This window comes from Odocoileus virginianus, chromosome 6 (genome assembly GCF_023699985.2).
Source record: "Odocoileus virginianus isolate 20LAN1187 ecotype Illinois chromosome 6, Ovbor_1.2, whole genome shotgun sequence".
Taxonomy (NCBI): Eukaryota; Metazoa; Chordata; class Mammalia; order Artiodactyla; family Cervidae; genus Odocoileus; species Odocoileus virginianus.
Window position 1 is genome coordinate 18,378,921 of NC_069679.1, and position 17,521 is coordinate 18,396,441.

The 17,521-nt window shown below is 37.3% G+C and overlaps 1 protein-coding gene across 3 annotated transcripts in view; it reads left to right on the top strand.

Annotated features, from left to right (window-relative positions):
- SLC12A6 (solute carrier family 12 member 6) overlaps positions 1 to 17,521 on the top strand; it is a 92,159-nt gene that overhangs the window by 55,505 nt on the left and 19,133 nt on the right. For all 3 annotated transcript variants that reach the window (XM_020904093.2, XM_020904092.2, XM_020904094.2), the window contains 7 exons: positions 7,580 to 7,674; positions 9,586 to 9,717; positions 10,418 to 10,564; positions 11,907 to 11,961; positions 12,493 to 12,623; positions 13,298 to 13,539; positions 15,528 to 15,742. In XM_020904093.2, the coding sequence (XP_020759752.1) occupies positions 7,580 to 7,674; positions 9,586 to 9,717; positions 10,418 to 10,564; positions 11,907 to 11,961; positions 12,493 to 12,623; positions 13,298 to 13,539; positions 15,528 to 15,742 (1,017 nt within the window). The remainder of the gene's footprint in view (positions 1 to 7,579; positions 7,675 to 9,585; positions 9,718 to 10,417; positions 10,565 to 11,906; positions 11,962 to 12,492; positions 12,624 to 13,297; positions 13,540 to 15,527; positions 15,743 to 17,521) is intronic.

Sequence of the window (17,521 nt, forward strand, 5' to 3'; positions counted from 1 at the left end):
AACAGTGGGCCCTGGTGTTCTTACAGTTTTTATCAAACATTCAAAGCAAAATAATTTCTCTTCTACAGTTTCTCTCAAGGAACAGAAAAGCAAGTAGACACTTCTCTGCTCAGTTTGAGACTAGCATAAACTTAATACCAAAACTTAACAATGACAATGTGAGAACAGTATAGACCAATTTTACTTCTGAACATCCTAAATGAAATATTAGCAGTCTGAATCAGGCAATATACACTTGACCCTTACAATTTGGGTTTGAACTGCACTGGTCCTCTTAAACATAGATATTTTTCAATAGTAAATACTACAGTACTGCTTAGGTTGTGGCTGGTTGAATCTGCAAATGCAGAGGAGGAACCTCAGATATGAAGAGTCAACTATAGTTATATTTTGAGTAACCCCCAGCATTATTCAGGGGTCACCTGTATTTTTAAAAATTACTAAAAAAAAACAAATTACAAAAAATTACTTTCTGGTAAAGATACATGGTTTGTTTATCATTAAAAATCAATTTATATAATTTAGTATATTAAACATATTAAAGGAAAAACATAAAATCACCTTAGTAGATTGCAGGAAAAAGATTTTATTGGAAACATATTCAGTATTTAAATTCATGAGCTCATAAAAAACTGGTCACCATTGGAGAAATCTAGTGAATCAATTCATTATTCTGAGAATTGGTCTAAAAGAAAAGAATGAAGTATTTATCTTGTTTTTAACTATACCAGTGGGTAACCAAATAGTAAATTACAGGGAATGTCTTGTTTATAAAAGTATTTCAGCTAATAAACTAAGGAAAAATACCATAATATCACCATTTTTGTAGCCTCTCATGGATTAATGAAGCTAGGCATTCATCATCAACATTTGCTAGTATCTGAAAAAGAAAGCAACTAGATGACCCATACCTCCAGATGGATGATCAAAATATCTCTATGAGAGTATTTTCCTCCCTCCCCCATAAAAATGCTGAATGTGGTTAAGCTTCTAGACCCAATTACCAATATATAGGAAATAGAAGAAAACAGAGCAACATGTTAAACAACATCACATGGATGCTTATCAAAATCCAGATCATCAGAAACTTTACTGAACACATGACATAGGTTCTTCAATAAGTGAACTGCAAAGGAAAAGAGAGAAAGACAGTAGACTTAAGAGATAAGCAACCAGTTGTAACCTGTGCCTCTTATTCGGCTGTTGATTCAGACTTTCTTCTTGGAGTAGGAAGTGGCCACCCACTCCAGTATTCGTGCCTGGAAAATTCCATGGACAGAGGAGCCTGGTGGGGTACAGTCCATAGGGTCACAAAGAGTTGGACACAAATGAGCACACATACACACATCAAAGTAAAAATCAAAAACATAATTTATAACATTTGAGACAACCTTTTGTGTTCACTTAGTCATATAGTTCAGATCCAAACCTGTGCCAAGGGAGATTAAGTATACTTACTGCTCTTGTTCTGCCTTGCTCAGACCAACAAAGGCCACTAGACAAGCTCAGGAGTCTAAGGGAGGAACCTGATGTTTATCTTACATCTAAGTTGAAGTGTAAGTGATAATTGAACAAAAAAAAGCAACATTATAGAAATAATCGCACCATAACAATAAAATGCTTATAAAGAGCAAGAATTTGGCATACTCTTTCTGCCTACAAAACAGTATGCCATAACAAATGGAAATCTGATATTTTCAGTAGAACCAGCGGCACTCCTATCAGTTTTCATTTGAATGTTTGATGAAACAGCAGTGTTTTTCAATAATATCAGCATTATATGGTTGGTAAAATGAGAATAAAGAAACATAATAGTGATCTGATGGGCTGTTTAATTCAAAGCATTACTGAGGCCAGTCTCGCTAGGTATCCTTCAAAGGCGTCTTAGGATTCTACATAATTCTAAAGAAGTCCTAAGAGGGATATGAGTTTGTTTTTTTTTAGTTCTTGCAGAGTAAAGGTTATTTGCTATTCAGAAACTAGAATTTTCATTCCACTTGGGATTTCCTGGAGTCATAGTAGTGACCCAGATTTCTGAAGGTCGTACTTTAGAAAGCAGCATGATTTCCAAGATATTCAGACCAAGAATTGATCCACGCCCTTCAGTATAACCACTTTTGGTTTCATACCTGGTTGAACCACGCCTTTCAGTTAACCACTTCTGATGAGAGCTTTGCTCCTTGCCCAGAAAGCCCTGACATTTCAAAATTGACCAGGAGCTCTGCTGGACCCTCCTACCACCACAAGTAAACCCTGGGTAAGATAATCTGGAAGGCATCATTGGTCTCATAAACACGGGCAAAGTCTCTGGAGACATTCTTCCCTCCAACCACCCAAAACAAAATTAAGCAAGTGAGTAGAAGTTGAGTCAGAAACTTCCAGAACCAGAGTGTCTGAAAGTTAGAGCAGTTGCATCTGAAACTTGAGACTAGAGAGGCCTCAAATAGAGGTGCCAGGGCTGCAGCCCAGGAAGCCAGAGCTGCTAGGAGATGGCTTAGACCAGCGGGCAGCAGGGTGGGGGCAGGGGAGTTCTGAAGTCAGATTTTTATAGCAACAATATTATAGGGCTATTGAATAACAGGGAAGTAGTATGCTAAAGCTGCGACTCCTTTCCTCCTGTTGTAACTTTCAAAAGGAATGAAGTGGTGTTGAGTCTGGAATATAACACTATTAAGTGTCTAAATTATTTAATAGAGGATGCAGCTAGGAACATGAGACTGTTTAAAGAGAAGGTAAACAAACAGTTGTTGATATTTTTAAAAATGAAGGGGTTAAACAGTAGAAACAGGCAAAAGGTAGTTGTGAACAAAAAGAAAACCACATGTAGACATATCTTAATAAAGCTGCAGGACATCTAAGAAAAGATCTTGAAAGCAGCAGAGAGAAGAAACAGATCATCAGAAGAACAACAGAACGATAAACTTCTCAGATAACAAAGAATGTCTTTAAGTGTTTGGAAAAAAATTTTATTATCCTAGAATTGTGCTTAGCAAGATACTTGGGGTTAAGGGCAAAATATAATTGTAGATAAGTAAAAGCCAACAACATTTTTTTACCACAAAACTTGCTCTAAACTATTTGTTTTCAACTAGGGACAGTTCTGTCCCCAAAGGATATTTGGAAATGTTTGGAGATATTTTTAATTGTCACTATTGGAGATGCTACTGGCATCTAGTGACTAGAGGCCAAGGATGCTCTTAAACATCCTGAAATGTGCTGGACAGTATCCTACAACAAATAATTATACTGTCTGAAATTTCACAGTGCCGAGTTTGAGAAACCCTTCTTGAAAGGAATTCTAAAGAATATACCGCAAGTAAAAGGAAAATGATCCCTGAAGACTAGTATTCTGAAATGCAACAAAGAATATTGAATAAGTGAAATGGTAAATGTAGACCTTCACCCAAGTCAGTGTTGTCAATATGAAATAATTTTAGTGTCTTATTTGTGTAGTGAAAAAAAAACTCCTAGAAATGTTGGACAGTAATATGTAAGTCAGGAGGCGAGAGTTGGAACTGACAGAAGAATAGAAATAGAGTGTGAAAACTCCAAGCGAGGAGAGAGGAAAAATGGAATAAGGGAAAGTAAACCAAAAAATCCAGAGAGAAAATGAGAATGAATCAGAGAGAAAGAAAGCCAAAGAGAAATAAAAAGATGGTACAATTCAGTCCAAATATATCAGTTGCTAAAGTTGATGGACCTAACCTGACAATTAAAAGATTGTCAGATTTTTAAAAACACAGCTATACGCTCTTTATAGGATATCTACCCACAGCATAAGAACCCAGGAAAAATGAAAACAGAAAGGGACATTTAACCAAAAGACAACTGGTATAGTTATCATTATCTTTTTCTTTCTATTGTCTTAGGATTTATTCTCTTTCCTTTCTGGCCTCTTAAAATAGGTATTTAGCTCATATAATTTTTATTCCTTTTACTTTCCTTATATAAAACTTAAAAGCCATAACTTTACTTTGAAGTGATACTTTTGCAGCATCAAACAAGTTTCAATAGGTGGTGGTTTTGTTGTTACTCAGTTTTTAAGTAGATTAATCTTTGATCCTTGAATTGTTAGACAATGTGTGGTTTTTAATTCCTAAATTTGCATGGTTTTAAAATTTGTCTGTTTATAATTCTAACTTCTTGTTAGATTTATAAGCCAAGATCATGGCTTATGTTTGATATGTTTGATATTTGTACAATCTTTAAGATCTAGTACATGATAAGTTTCCATATATAAATTTTCCATGTATGTTTGATTAAAATGTATAATCTCTAATTTTGCACGCAGAACTCTTATCTCCATTAAGGTCAGGGTTATTCATTGTGTTATTTGGATTTCTTTACCTTTGCTATTCTGTCTGCTTCACCTATCAATTATTGAGGGAAAGTATGTTAAAAATCTCCCTGGGTGATGGTAGATTAATTTCTTGATATAGCTCTGTTCATTTTTGCCTCAGATATTTTGAGGCATGGATGGATGGATGGATATGGCCTTTTTTTTCTTTAGCTGCACTTTGGCTTGCAGGATTTCAGTTCCCTGACCAGGGATCGAACCTAGTCCACACCAGTGAAAGCACCAAATCCTGACCAGTAGACCACTAGGGAACTCCCTAGGAAACCTTTTAGATTGGCTCTGTTGATCCTTTCTTGCTGGTATTCATGCCCTTGTGTAATCATCTCTCCTTTGAGTGAGGGATGGACTTTATGACTGCAAAACTTCTAATTATTAGAATATGACAAAAGTGCCGTCACTTGCAAAATGAGATTACAAAAAGACTGTGACATCTGCCTTGCACCCCATCTCTGGCTCTTTGATGGCGTGCTTTGAGGGAGTCCAGTTGCCATGCTGTAAGCTGCCCTGAGAAAAGTCCCACATGGCAAGGAAGTTGAGAAAGGCCCTTGGCCAACAGCCTGAGAAACAAAACAAAACTGAATCCTGCCAACTATGTAAGTGAGGTTGGAAGAGCATCTTCCCAGGCCTTCCAGTGAGACCACGGTTCTGACAGGAGACTGTGGAGTAGAGTGCCCAGCTAAGCCATGTCCATATTCCTAGCACCCACTAACTGAGATGGTAAGTATGTGTTGTTTAAGCCTCTAAATTTGAGAGTCATTTCTTACACAGAAAGAGATAACTATAAACAATAGATGTATGTTTAAAATATATATACTTCCTTGGTGATTAGGCCTTGTGTGGTTACCCTCTCATTCCTAATAAAGTTTTTCTCTTAAAGAAAATTTTATCTGCTAGCAATAAAACTGTACCAGCTTTATTTTGGTTAGGTTTTTCCTGATATATCTCTTTCCTTTACTTTTATCCTTTGTGTGTCCTTACTATGTCTCTTGTTTACCAGCTCATGAAAACCAAGTGTATCTTCTCTTCCTGAAACCAAGTTCAGTGAAATCACATTAGTATTTTAAAATTAGCCTATGCGAATATTTGGCAAATACTATAGTATATAATTCTGGAGAACCTGCTTATCATTACTCTAATGATCTTACCAAAACTTGTCTGCCTTCCCATCCCCAGTCATAATCTATCCCAGTACATGTTTCATTTTCTTCATTGAACTTATCACTTTTTTAAAAGCCATTTTCTGTCTTTTGTGACTTTAGTATATGCACAGTGAAAATAGTCTTTAACTGCCTTGTCTACTGTTGTAGGGCCCAACATAGAAGAACTTAGTAAGTATTTACTTATTGAATTAATTGAATAAATGAATTACTCAAAAGTGGTGATAATTTTTAGCTGTGTCATTCTTTAGAATTTTCTGGAAGCATTAGAGAGAGGATAATAATTGTATTTCTTTTTATGAGTTTTTATTATGGGAATTTCCAGAGGTACAGAAGAGTTAAGTAGAATAGCATAATGAAACAACATGAACCCCTCACCCAGCTTCAACAGTGTTGCAAATTTTTCAGCCCCCACCAGATTTTTTCCCCAGAATATTTTAAGGAAAATTCCATATATCATATGATTTTACTTGCCCTTTCTAAAGAATATAACCAGTCCATATTCATATTCCTCTGATTGTTTCCTGACATTTGGTGATGTTGCTCTTCCTTTCTTTTGTGTGAGCTGATTTAGAGGTTTGCTTATCTTCAGCTTCCATTCATTCTTTGGGTAAGAATACATCATAAATTGTACAAGTATATCTTTTATCGCATTACATTAGAAGATTGTGTTGTCCCACTTTTAGTGATGCTAAATTTGATCAGTGGGTTATGTCTCAGGCTTTCACCTAATGCTTTTAGCAACCATTGATGATGACTGCTCATAACCATTATTTCATTAGGGGTTGGAAATTGGTGTTGTTTTCGTAATTATATCATTCCATCTGTGTTTATTAGCTAGATGTTTCTATGATGAAGTAATTTTCCCTGTTTGGTTACCTTGAAATATAGTTGGTACCGGAAAGGTGAGATTAGAGCTAATTGCTTAATTCTTTACATTTATTATTTTTCAGACTTTGATATTTTTTCATAGCAACTCTGCGAAGGGGACTAGTTTTTTTTGTTTGTTTGTTTGTTTGTTTTAATGTACCATTTGGATATTTCAAGTAGTTGCATTTGAATTCATTGCATTATATATTTGTACTGTTCACATTATCCCATTTTTAACCAGTGGGAACACCTTCAGATTGATTCCTCTGTCCTTTGACATGACTTGGTTATTTTGACTTTCTGTTTCCCAAGCTCATCTTACATATTTAAGGTTTTAGGACTTTAGATTAAAATCTTTAATTTTTATATTGATCTCTAGTTCCTCAGTATTTAAAATCTTAGAGTTTTGGGGGGGGGTTTATTATTTTTTAGTCTCACTGTGCCAAATGTGGGATCTTAGTTCCCCAACCAGGAGTCGAACCCTGTGCCCCCTGCACTGAAAGTATGGAGTCTTATTAACTATTGTGTTGCCAGGGAAGTCTCTAAAATCTTAGTTCTTAATGACATTTACACAGTTATTAAAATTTTCTCTTCTGCCAGACCTGTATAACTGTGTAACTTTTACACGATAAAGAATCAAAGTTAAGAAAGCACTCAAACAACAGAATCTCTACTGTTTTAGGGAACCCAGTCTTTCTCTCGTTTTTCCTCAGTGGGTTCACCAAATTCTTGTGGGATGCCTGTTTTTTTGTACAAATATGGTGTCATTTTATAGAAAAGGTCAGACAGCCCTGAAGGCCAAGGGCTTTTATTGCCATTATCAACAGGAACAGTGTGTAGAGTAGCCTTGACCAGCAGTGTTGTACACCCAGCAGGTACTCAATGACTTTTTATTTTTCCTCCTGGCTTTGGATGACATTAAGAGTAGGGTCTCTCTAGGCTGGAGTCTTAAAAGAATGGTGTTTCCAGTCTTTGCATTGTTAAGAAAAGAAATGACCCATGTTTACTTCTTAAGAGATTTGCTTTTGCCCCTTTTCAAGAGGAAGTCACATTCTCCAGGCACCACTACCACTCTGAGATGAAACTCTGAATATGAAAGTGAGTTCTATTATTACAGAGGCAACATGCAGTTCTTTGGTGCTGATGCCTCTTCAATACCAATGAGAAACTAACATGGTATACTTTTTTTTTCCAGATGATGGACATAAGAAAGCTCGAAATGCTTATCTTAACAATTCCAATTATGAAGAAGGAGATGAATATTTTGATAAGAATTTGGCACTCTTTGAGGTAATATTTGGGAGAAAACTAGGGCAGAGACTTCAGGAATAGAAATCTTAAGATTGTTGTCTTCCACCCCATTTAGGTGTTTTTTTTTTTTCCCATTTAGTTTTAAAATAGTACAGGTTGGATAATTTAATAACTAACTGTTAAAATATAATACTCATTATAGTTTGTCATTGCAGTTGATTTAATCTAATCTAATTATTGCTAGTTAATAAATAATTGAATCAAATCTCTGTGAAATAAAGAGGAATGTTGACATCACAGGCATATGGAGAACTTGCTGTCAAATTTAACTAGGATGTAAATGTTTATGTTGTAATAATCTATGAAGTATAAAGTTTTTCAGTTCTGTGTTTGGGATGAATGTTATTTACCTTAGAACTAGTAACCAAAAGAGTTTCTCTAGTGGCTCAGCAGTAAAGAATCTGCCTGTAGTGCAGGAGCTGCTGGAGACATAAGTTCGACCCCTGGGTTGGGAAGATCCCCTGGAGGAGGACATGGCAACCCACTCCAGTATTCTTGCCTGAAGAATCCCACAGACAGAGGAGCCTGGCAGGCTATAGTCCATGGGGTCACAAAGAGTTATACCCGACTGAAGCGACTTAGGACAGCAGTAACTAAAAAGCAGGGTAGGAAGTGGGCTGTTGGATTAAGAGGACCTGAACATCTCATCTGACTAAGACGGTGTGGATTCTGATGGAATCTGTGGCCTGACTAATGAAAGGAGCCTCGTTTAGTCCAGCAATACTTTGTCTTACTTTGGACAATGATTTGAATGCCACTTTTCTCAGTGTTCCTATTTTTTAAATAATATTTTCTCTTACCTTCCTTCAAGGAAAGGTCTGAGGTGAATATTTGGTTCAGTCACAAAAGTTTTTCATTGACATGGCCACACTTGGTGCTATAAATAATAACTATAAATATGAGTTGACTATTACTAATACTATTAGTAGATTGTTAGCAATACTGTGATTAAAAATTATGTTATCAATGTTCTTTATGAGGTTTGCAATCACGTGCGTGCTTAGTCGTGTCCTACTCTTTGCGACCTCATGGACTAGCCTGCCAGGCTCCTCTGTCCATGGGATTTTCAAAGCAAGGATACTGGAGTGGGTTGCCGTTTCCTCCTTCAGGGTATCTTCCCAACCCGGGGATTGAATGAGCATCTGTTGCATCTCCTGCATTGGCAGGCAGATTCTTTACCACTAGCGCCACCTGAGAAGCCTTTTATGAGGTTACAACTATCTATAAGGAGCCAGTGTGGTTTTGTTTTCTGTCTACTAGTACAGTCATAAAGCTTTTCATTTAAGAATTTCCTAAGAATACATGTAGGTTTGATAAGTTGGTTTTTTTTTCCATTTATTTTTATTAGTTGGAGGCTAATTACTTTACAACATTGCAGTGGTTTTTGTCATACATTGAAATGAATTAGCCATGGATTTACATGTATTCCCCATCCCGGTCCCCCCTCCCACCTCCCTCTCCACCTGATCCCTCTGGGTCTTCCCGGTGCAACAGGCCCGAGCACTTGTCTCATGCATCCAACCTGGGCTGGTGATCTGTTTCACCCTAAATAATATACATGTTTCGATGCTGTTCTCTTGAAACATTCCACCCTCGCCTTCTCCCAGAGTCCACAAGTCTGTTCTATACATCTGAGTCTCTTTTTCTGTTTTGCATATAGGGTTATCGTTACCATCTTTCTAAATTCCATATATATGTGTTAGTATACTGTAATGGTCTTTATCTTTCTGGCTTACTTCGCTCTGTATAATGGACTCCAGTTTCATCCATCTCATTAGATTGATAAGTTTTTAAAAAATATTTGCCTGTGATTACTTTGCAGTTTTCTGGTAGATGGATCATTCCCGGTGTCCTTCATCATGTATTTCTTCCTTACTTCTGGCTCTGCAGGAAGAGATGGACACCAGACCGAAGGTGTCTTCTCTCCTTAGCCGCTTGGCCAATTACACTAACCTGACACAAGGAGCAAAGGAGCACGAGGAGGCAGAGAACATCACTGAGGGGAAGAAGAAGCCCACCAAGGTGAGGCCTCAGACTAGTAAGGCCGGTTAAGGGGGCCCCGTATAGAGGAGAGGAGAAATGTCCAGGGTGTCACTCTCTGCTCAAGAACTATGAACACTTTGCATATGCCAGGCACCTGAGGGGCGAGTTGTATAATGTGTAGCTGGGAGATGAGCATTCCAGGGAGAGGGAGTAGCACATCACAAGGAAAGTGTCCACACCCATGAAAATACGGAACAACATTACAAGTTAGCTTTCTGGTTGTTCAGGAGTAAGGCAACACTCAGATCTTTTTTATCAACTCCATTTACTAACTACTATGAAAGATTTATGCCAAATTCTGAAGAAATTCCATCAAGTCATTATCCCATTTTTTTTTTTTTTAAGAAAAAACTATTGCCCTTGAAGAACAGAAACTTGTAAATTGTTGGAGATGCACCTAAAAGTCTGTGATGGGATTTCTATGTAAAAACATGTGGAGACCTCCATAAAGTTAAAATATGTATCTCTAGAAATAATAAGTATGGTGATAGACATTGGTTAGATGGAGATTTTGTATGTGCCTATTTAAAGATACTGCTTAAACTTATCATCTCTGTTTTGCAATTAAAATTATAGTTAGGGCACAAATTTTTATATAAAAGTAAAGGGATGAATCAGCTCTTCTAAATGACCACATGATTTTTTTTTTTTTTTTTTTGTCAACATCTTTCTTTTCCAGACTCCCCAAATGGGTACCTTCATGGGTGTCTACCTCCCATGTCTACAAAATATTTTTGGAGTGATCCTGTTTCTACGCCTTACATGGGTGGTGGGCACAGCTGGAGTTCTGCAGGCCTTTGCGATTGTCCTTATCTGCTGCTGCTGTGTAAGTCCCAGGTTGCCCCCTGGAAATCACCTGGAACATGCAAGAGCTCAAGAGTATCATGCTTGAACCTCTTTGGGAATAAAAGAAAGAATACATACTAGGAAAATACTCATGATCTCAACAGGAGAGATTATTTTGGTATTAAAATCTCAAGGATTTTCAGTTTAGTCAGTTACTCACTGCTTATATCTGTAATATATTATACTCAAAATTACAAAGGAAGGCTTCCCTTGGAAGTAGAAGATACAGCCCCTGACTTCAAACACTTCAGAAGACAAACCATTTGAATTTGATAATGCTAGTGTTGTGACAGAAAATGTGTTAGAAAATGTGATGTATTACTCCACTGCAGTACCAGTAAACAGCTGATTGTTGTTTGGGGGTAAAAAGTATTTTGTTTTGAAGTGTCATACCTTACCCCTTCCCCAGAAATTGGGGTGTTATTTCCAGGTCTTCTTTCCATTATACTGAGAACATTCTGGTCTTCCTTTAATTTAAATTCCTCTTATCTGTGTATCCCAGCTACATCTCTCAATTTTGTTGTAAATTGATAAATTATTATAAACATTTTTTTTATTATTAAGCTGTCTACTGACTTATTACTGTCACCATCACACACTCCCTCTACATTTTGCTAAGCTGAGTACCATGCAAAGCAGGGTAAGCGGACATAGTCCATATCATTCATAACTCCATTTTTTTTTTTTCAGTTTCTTAGTCTTGAAACTTCAGGGTCATATTTGACTCCTTGATTGCTTGTCATATCTCATCAGGTATCAAGGCCAATGAGGTCTCCCTCTGAAATCTCTTTTGTTCAACCCCTTCTTTATATTCCTACTTCTACCACTGCAGTCCTTACCTCTCACTGAACTACTATATTAGCCTGCTAACAAGACTTTCTGCCTCCATCTGCTCCCTATCTGCAGTCCATTCTGTACTCTTCCACTATCAGGTAATGTTTTTTAAAATACAGTTCTTGTGAACTCAGAAGTCTTCAGTGGTTCTTGTTACTGAATATTATTCTTGTTATATTAGCCAGTGTTTACTCAGTTTCCAACCTGTTTTCCAAGTTTTTAACTAGAAGACCAGGGTAGGGTCAGTGGTTCTTGATAGCACCTAACCCACTGATTACCACATAGGAGCATTTTAACGGAATACTCCAGATACCAGTAGTGTGACTAGTGCAGTGATGAAGCTCATCATCTCATTTCCATACCATAACTCCCTCCATAAAAGTATGTAGAGTTAAATATTCAAGTGCTCTGAGACCTGCAGATGGGAAAGCAGTATGGAAATGTTGTCTTTGTATGGTAAGAGCCTTCTCTTTTCTCTTTCTTTATAGACGATGTTGACTGCTATCTCCATGAGTGCCATCGCCACTAATGGAGTGGTGCCAGGTCAGTAGCTGAGACTGGAGTTCATGGATTGTCACTGATTACTGTGTGTTTATGCTATAAAGGTAGAGGTACAGACTTCCAAGGAATGTTATTTATTTAGTCTGTTGGCCACAGGCACTACTATTTGACTTGAGAAACCTTCTTTTAAAAAAATCTTTATTTTTTAAGCTAGAATATCTCATTTCTACTGCATTTTTAGCTTCTTTTAGTTAGAGTTTATATTTTATTCAGCTATCTGATGCCTGTGGTAAATATAATCTGATATTTTTCTCAGTAATAACAAAATTGTGCTGCTGTATGTGGGATATTAGATGTGTAGTATGAAGGTTTCATCTTTTACTTCCTACTGGGAAATCTACTTTTTATCACATTCAGGGTTTTTTTTTTTTTTTCTTTCTTTTTCTTTTTTTTTTTTTTTTTTACATTCAGGGTTTTTAAAAGCCTGAAGCATTTATCCTTTTTACGACTTGTTTACATTCCTGTTTCTAGCATACTTTCTTTATCGTGTTCACCTTCTGTTTCACCTTTTAGCTGGAGGCTCGTACTTTATGATTTCCCGAGCACTGGGCCCAGAGTTCGGTGGAGCTGTTGGCCTCTGCTTTTATCTTGGTACCACATTTGCAGCAGCGATGTATATCCTTGGTGCCATTGAAATTTTTCTGGTGAGTAATGGCTTAATTGTGGTCTGTAGTATGGAAAATACACAGATTTGGACTTATTTTGCTGTCTGATACCAAAGCTTCTGAGAAGTCATCTGTAGGAATCAATCAAGGGATTGACTCCTGACCTGTTATTGACCTCCTACTGGGAGTATGAGTCAGAGAGCTTGAGGGGTATCCTTTGGCCTGCCTACTCCCTCCCCTCCACCCCATCACCAGCACCCTGCCACCTCAGCCAAAAAGGTAAAGTCTTAGAGGCAAGACTCGTGCTAATGGGGAAAAAGTAAAATAAAGTTTAGATCTCTTTTGATGTTTTTATCCCAATGACATAAAATGTTTATTTATTCATTCACTAGGATATATTTTTTACTATTTAAAGTAAAAATAGCAGAAGTAGGACTCAAGATAATCTTTACAGTCATTTTGTATAACACTTTGAATAAGCTAATAACATATCCCTTGTTTTTTCATTTGGAAGTGTAAGTATTCAGAATAGCATGTAGGCTAATCAATGATATCCTATTTTTGTAGGCATTTTAGATTGAAACAGGAATTAGGCTATGTCTCCAGTCACTTTCTGTCTCAGTTTTGCTTTCGTTTGTGAAAGCAAATGCAAACAACAGCCATTTTATTTAATTACTTTGATGACCTCATTTTCTCCTTTTTTGGCTTAACAGGTATATATCGTCCCTCGAGCTGCCATCTTTCATAGTGACGATGCGCTCAAGGAGTCAGCAGCCATGCTAAATAACATGCGTGTCTATGGGACAGCCTTCTTGGTCCTCATGGTATTGGTGGTATTCATCGGCGTACGCTATGTGAACAAGTTTGCCTCACTCTTTCTGGCCTGTGTCATTGTGTCCATCTTGGCCATCTATGCTGGAGCCATCAAGTCTTCTTTCGCCCCTCCACACTTCCCGTACGTGTCTCTCTGACTAGGCATCATTACTGGGTAGTCATTAACAGTATCTGGTGATGTGATCATTTCAAGGCCGAATTTCACAGTTTTCACTGAGATTTCCCTCTTGGATAAGCCCAGTTAGCATCTGTGCAGGAAGCCTCTGAGGAAACTGTGTGTCATCTTCCTTATGTCCCTAGCATAGAATTGGCAGCTGTGACCATCATTTGGATATAGATAGTAGGTTTTTCAAAACCTTCTGATAATGATTATGTATATTTGAACTATTCATTAAGGGCTTTCAAACAGCATAGTTACTGCCAGAAACCTTAATAAAGTATTTGTGTTAGATTCCTTTTATTAATGAAAAATCAAGAGAGTCAAGAAAACCTTAATTCCTACCTAAGTATTTACAATTGAATTTTTTATTTTGTTTTTAGTACAGTAATGAACTCTCTAGTCACAAAATAAAGGAAAATGAATGTCACATCATTTGCATATGTATCTGTTTCTGTATAAATTATATGACATACATATAAGTCGTATAGGTGCCTTAATGTATACTTTTTGAAGTAGAAGTGGATTTGTACAGATATGTGACTCAAAGGCTCACCTGTTTTCTGTTTGACTAGTGGCATAGGAACTAGCCAGCACTGAGTATTGCTTGTAACCTTGTTACAGTGACTGTCTTTGAAAAATCATCCGAGTAATCCAGGGATCACACTCATCAGTCTTATATTGATTTAACCTGATTACTGAAAAACAGGTTTTTCAAGATGAAAAAATAGGTCCAGAGAAGTTAAATGATTTGCCCCAAAGTTAATGATTGGCAGAGCAAGAACACAAACCCTGTGATTTGCTGACTCCCAGTCCAATATTACTTCGCCTGTGCTAAGAGCTGTCCATGATAAATTTCAGTCTGCTCATTCAGTAGCTCTAAAGTAACTGGAGAGCCAGTTGAGTCATAAAAGTACTAAAGGCTACATTCTGGCTATATCTTAACTTGGGAAATTCCATTTTGCCTCAAGTTTTCCTTTGATGTGTCTTCTCTTTTTTGGTGGGCAAAATTCATATGTGGTATTTTCTTTAAAATATTTCAGCAAAACAAGTCTAAAAACCTAGAGGAATGCATAAAACAAGACTGGGAAATGTTGGGAGTTGATGAAGCTGAGTGACAGGCACATGATTTATCACATATGTATGCTATCATTTTGCAGATTTCAAAAGTTGCTTTTTTCCTCCTGACAGTTATTTTAACTGTGGGTGTATTATTCCTTTATTTGTATTTATATCTTTGGTTTAAAGAAAAAAAATGAAGAGTCTGTATTTGTATAATCCTTAAATATCCTCACTCCACTAGGTCTAGGCTTAAGTTCAAAAACAGTTTTCTATTAGGTCATAGACGGATGTCCTAATTATAGCCAAGCTGTCTTCCCTGAAACAGTATCCAGAAGATTTGACCTTTTTCTTTATATTTTCCAAGGGGTTGTTATGGAGCATAAGGCTTTTTCTTAGGCCAAAATCAAAGAGGTGAATTTGTGTGTGTGTGTGTGTGTGTGTGTGTGTGTGTGTAAGAAGAACACAAGGACTCTTTTTAGACCCAACAATTGGTTAATAACCTAGAAATTCTATAAGATGATTCAGCACAGCATCTTCAGACAGTTCCTGTATTTGAATTCTGTTACTACTACCCACCACCTGTGTGAGCTCAGGCAGGCTACTTTTTCTCCCTAAATTTCAGTTCCTCCACAACATAGAAATACCAGTACATATTTTGTGAGATTGCTGTAAGGGTTAGGTTGGCAGAAAATACCATTTAAATGGTAAGATACCATTTACAGAGCTAGTCAATAGTAGTTCTTTTCCCACCCATGACAGTAAAAACTCTTCAAGATGAGATTTTTTTTTTCCTTTGCAAGCATATATACTAACCTATTTCTAAACGATTTCCTTTTTTAAAATGGTTTTTCCTCTTGGCTTCAGTTTTGTTCCTGTTCTTTTTCACTTAGGGTCTGCATGCTGGGCAACCGCACCCTTTCATCAAGACATATTGATGTTTGCGCAAAGACCAAGGACGCTAACAACATGACAGTGCCGTCAAAGTTATGGGGCTTCTTCTGCAACTCAAGTCAGTTTTTCAATGCTACCTGTGATGAGTACTTTGTTCACAATAATGTCACTTCGATCCAGGGCATCCCTGGATTGGCTAGCGGTGTCATTACAGGTGAGTTAGGAGGTCTGGGGACACATTTCTTTTTTTTTTTTTTTTTAATGATATATATTTTTTTCATTTATTTTTATTAGTTGGAGGCTAATTACTTTACAGTATTATAGTGGTTTTTGTCATACTTTGACATGAATTAGCCATGGATTTACATGTATTCCCCATCCCCATTCCCCCCTCCCACCTCCCTCTCCACCCGATCCCTCTGGGTCTTCCCAGTGCAACAGGCCCGAGCACTTGTCTCATGCATCCAACCTGGGCTGGTGATCTGTTTCACCCTAGATAATATACATGTTTCGATGCTGTTCTCTTGAAACATCCCACCCTCGCTTTCTCCCACAGAGTCCAAAAGTCTGTTCTATACATCTGTGTCTCTTTTTCTGTTTTGTGTATAGGGTTATCGTTATCATCTTTCTAAATTCCATATATATGTGTTAGTATACTGTAATGGTCTTTATCTTTCTGGCTTACTTCACTCTGTATAATGGGTTCCAGTTTCATCCATCTCATTAGAACTGATTCAAATGAATTCTTTTTAATGGCTGAGTAATATTCCATGGTGTATATGTACCACAGCTTCCTCATCCATTCGTCTGCTGATGGGCATCTAGGTTGCTTCCACGTCCTGGCTATTATAAACAGTGCTGCGATGAACATTGGGGTGCACGTGTCTCTTTCAGGTCTGGTTTCCTCGGTGTGTATGCCCAGAAGTGGGATTGCTGGGTCATATGGCAGTTCTATTTCCAGTTTTTTAAGAAATCTCCACACTGTTTTCCATAGCGGCTGTACTAGTTTGCATTCCCACCAACAGTGTAAGAGGGTTCCCTTTTCTCCACACCCTCTCCAGCATTTATTGCTTGTAGACTTTTGGATAGCAGCCATCCTGACTGGCGTGAAATGGTACCTCATTGTGGTTTTGATTTGCATTTCTCTGATAATGAGTGATGTTGAGCATCTTTTCATGTGTTTTTTTGCCATCTGTATGTCTTCCTTGGAGAAATGTCTGTTTAGTTCTTTGGCCCATTTTTTGATTGGGTCATTTATTTTTCCGGAGTTGAGCTGGAGGAGTTGCTTGTATATTTTTGAGATTAATCCTTTGTCCGTTGCATCGTCTGCTATTATTTTCTCCCAATCTGAGGGCTGTCTTTTCACCTTGCTTATAGTTTCCTTTGTTGTGCAAAAGCTTTTAAGTTTCATTAGGTCCCATTTGTTTATTTTTGCTTTTGTTTCTCGTATTCTGGGATGTGGGTCATAGAGGATCCTGCTGTGATTTATGTCGGAGAGTGTTTTGCCTGTGTTCTCCTCTAGGAGTTTTATAGTTTCTGGGCTTACGTTTAGATCTTTAATCCATTTTGAGTTTATTTCTGTGTATGGTGTTAGAAAGTGTTCTAGTTTCATTCTTTTACAGGTAATTGACCAGTTTTCCCAGCACCACTTGTTAAAGAGATTGTCTTTTTTCCATTGTATATCCTTGCCTCTTTTGTCGAAGATAAGGTGACCATAGGTTCGTGGATTTATCTCTGGGCTTTCTGTTCTGATCCATTGATCTATATTTCTGTCTTTGTGCCAGTACCATACTGTCTTGATAACTGTGGCTTTGTAGTATAGTCTGAAGTCAGGCAGGTTGATTCCTCCAGTTCCATTCTTCTTTCTCAAGATTACTTTGGCTATTCGAGGTTTTTTGTATTTCCATACAAATTGTGAAATTATTTGTTCTAGTTCTGTGAAAAATACCATTGGTAGCTTGATAGGGATTGCATTGAATCTATAGATTGCTTT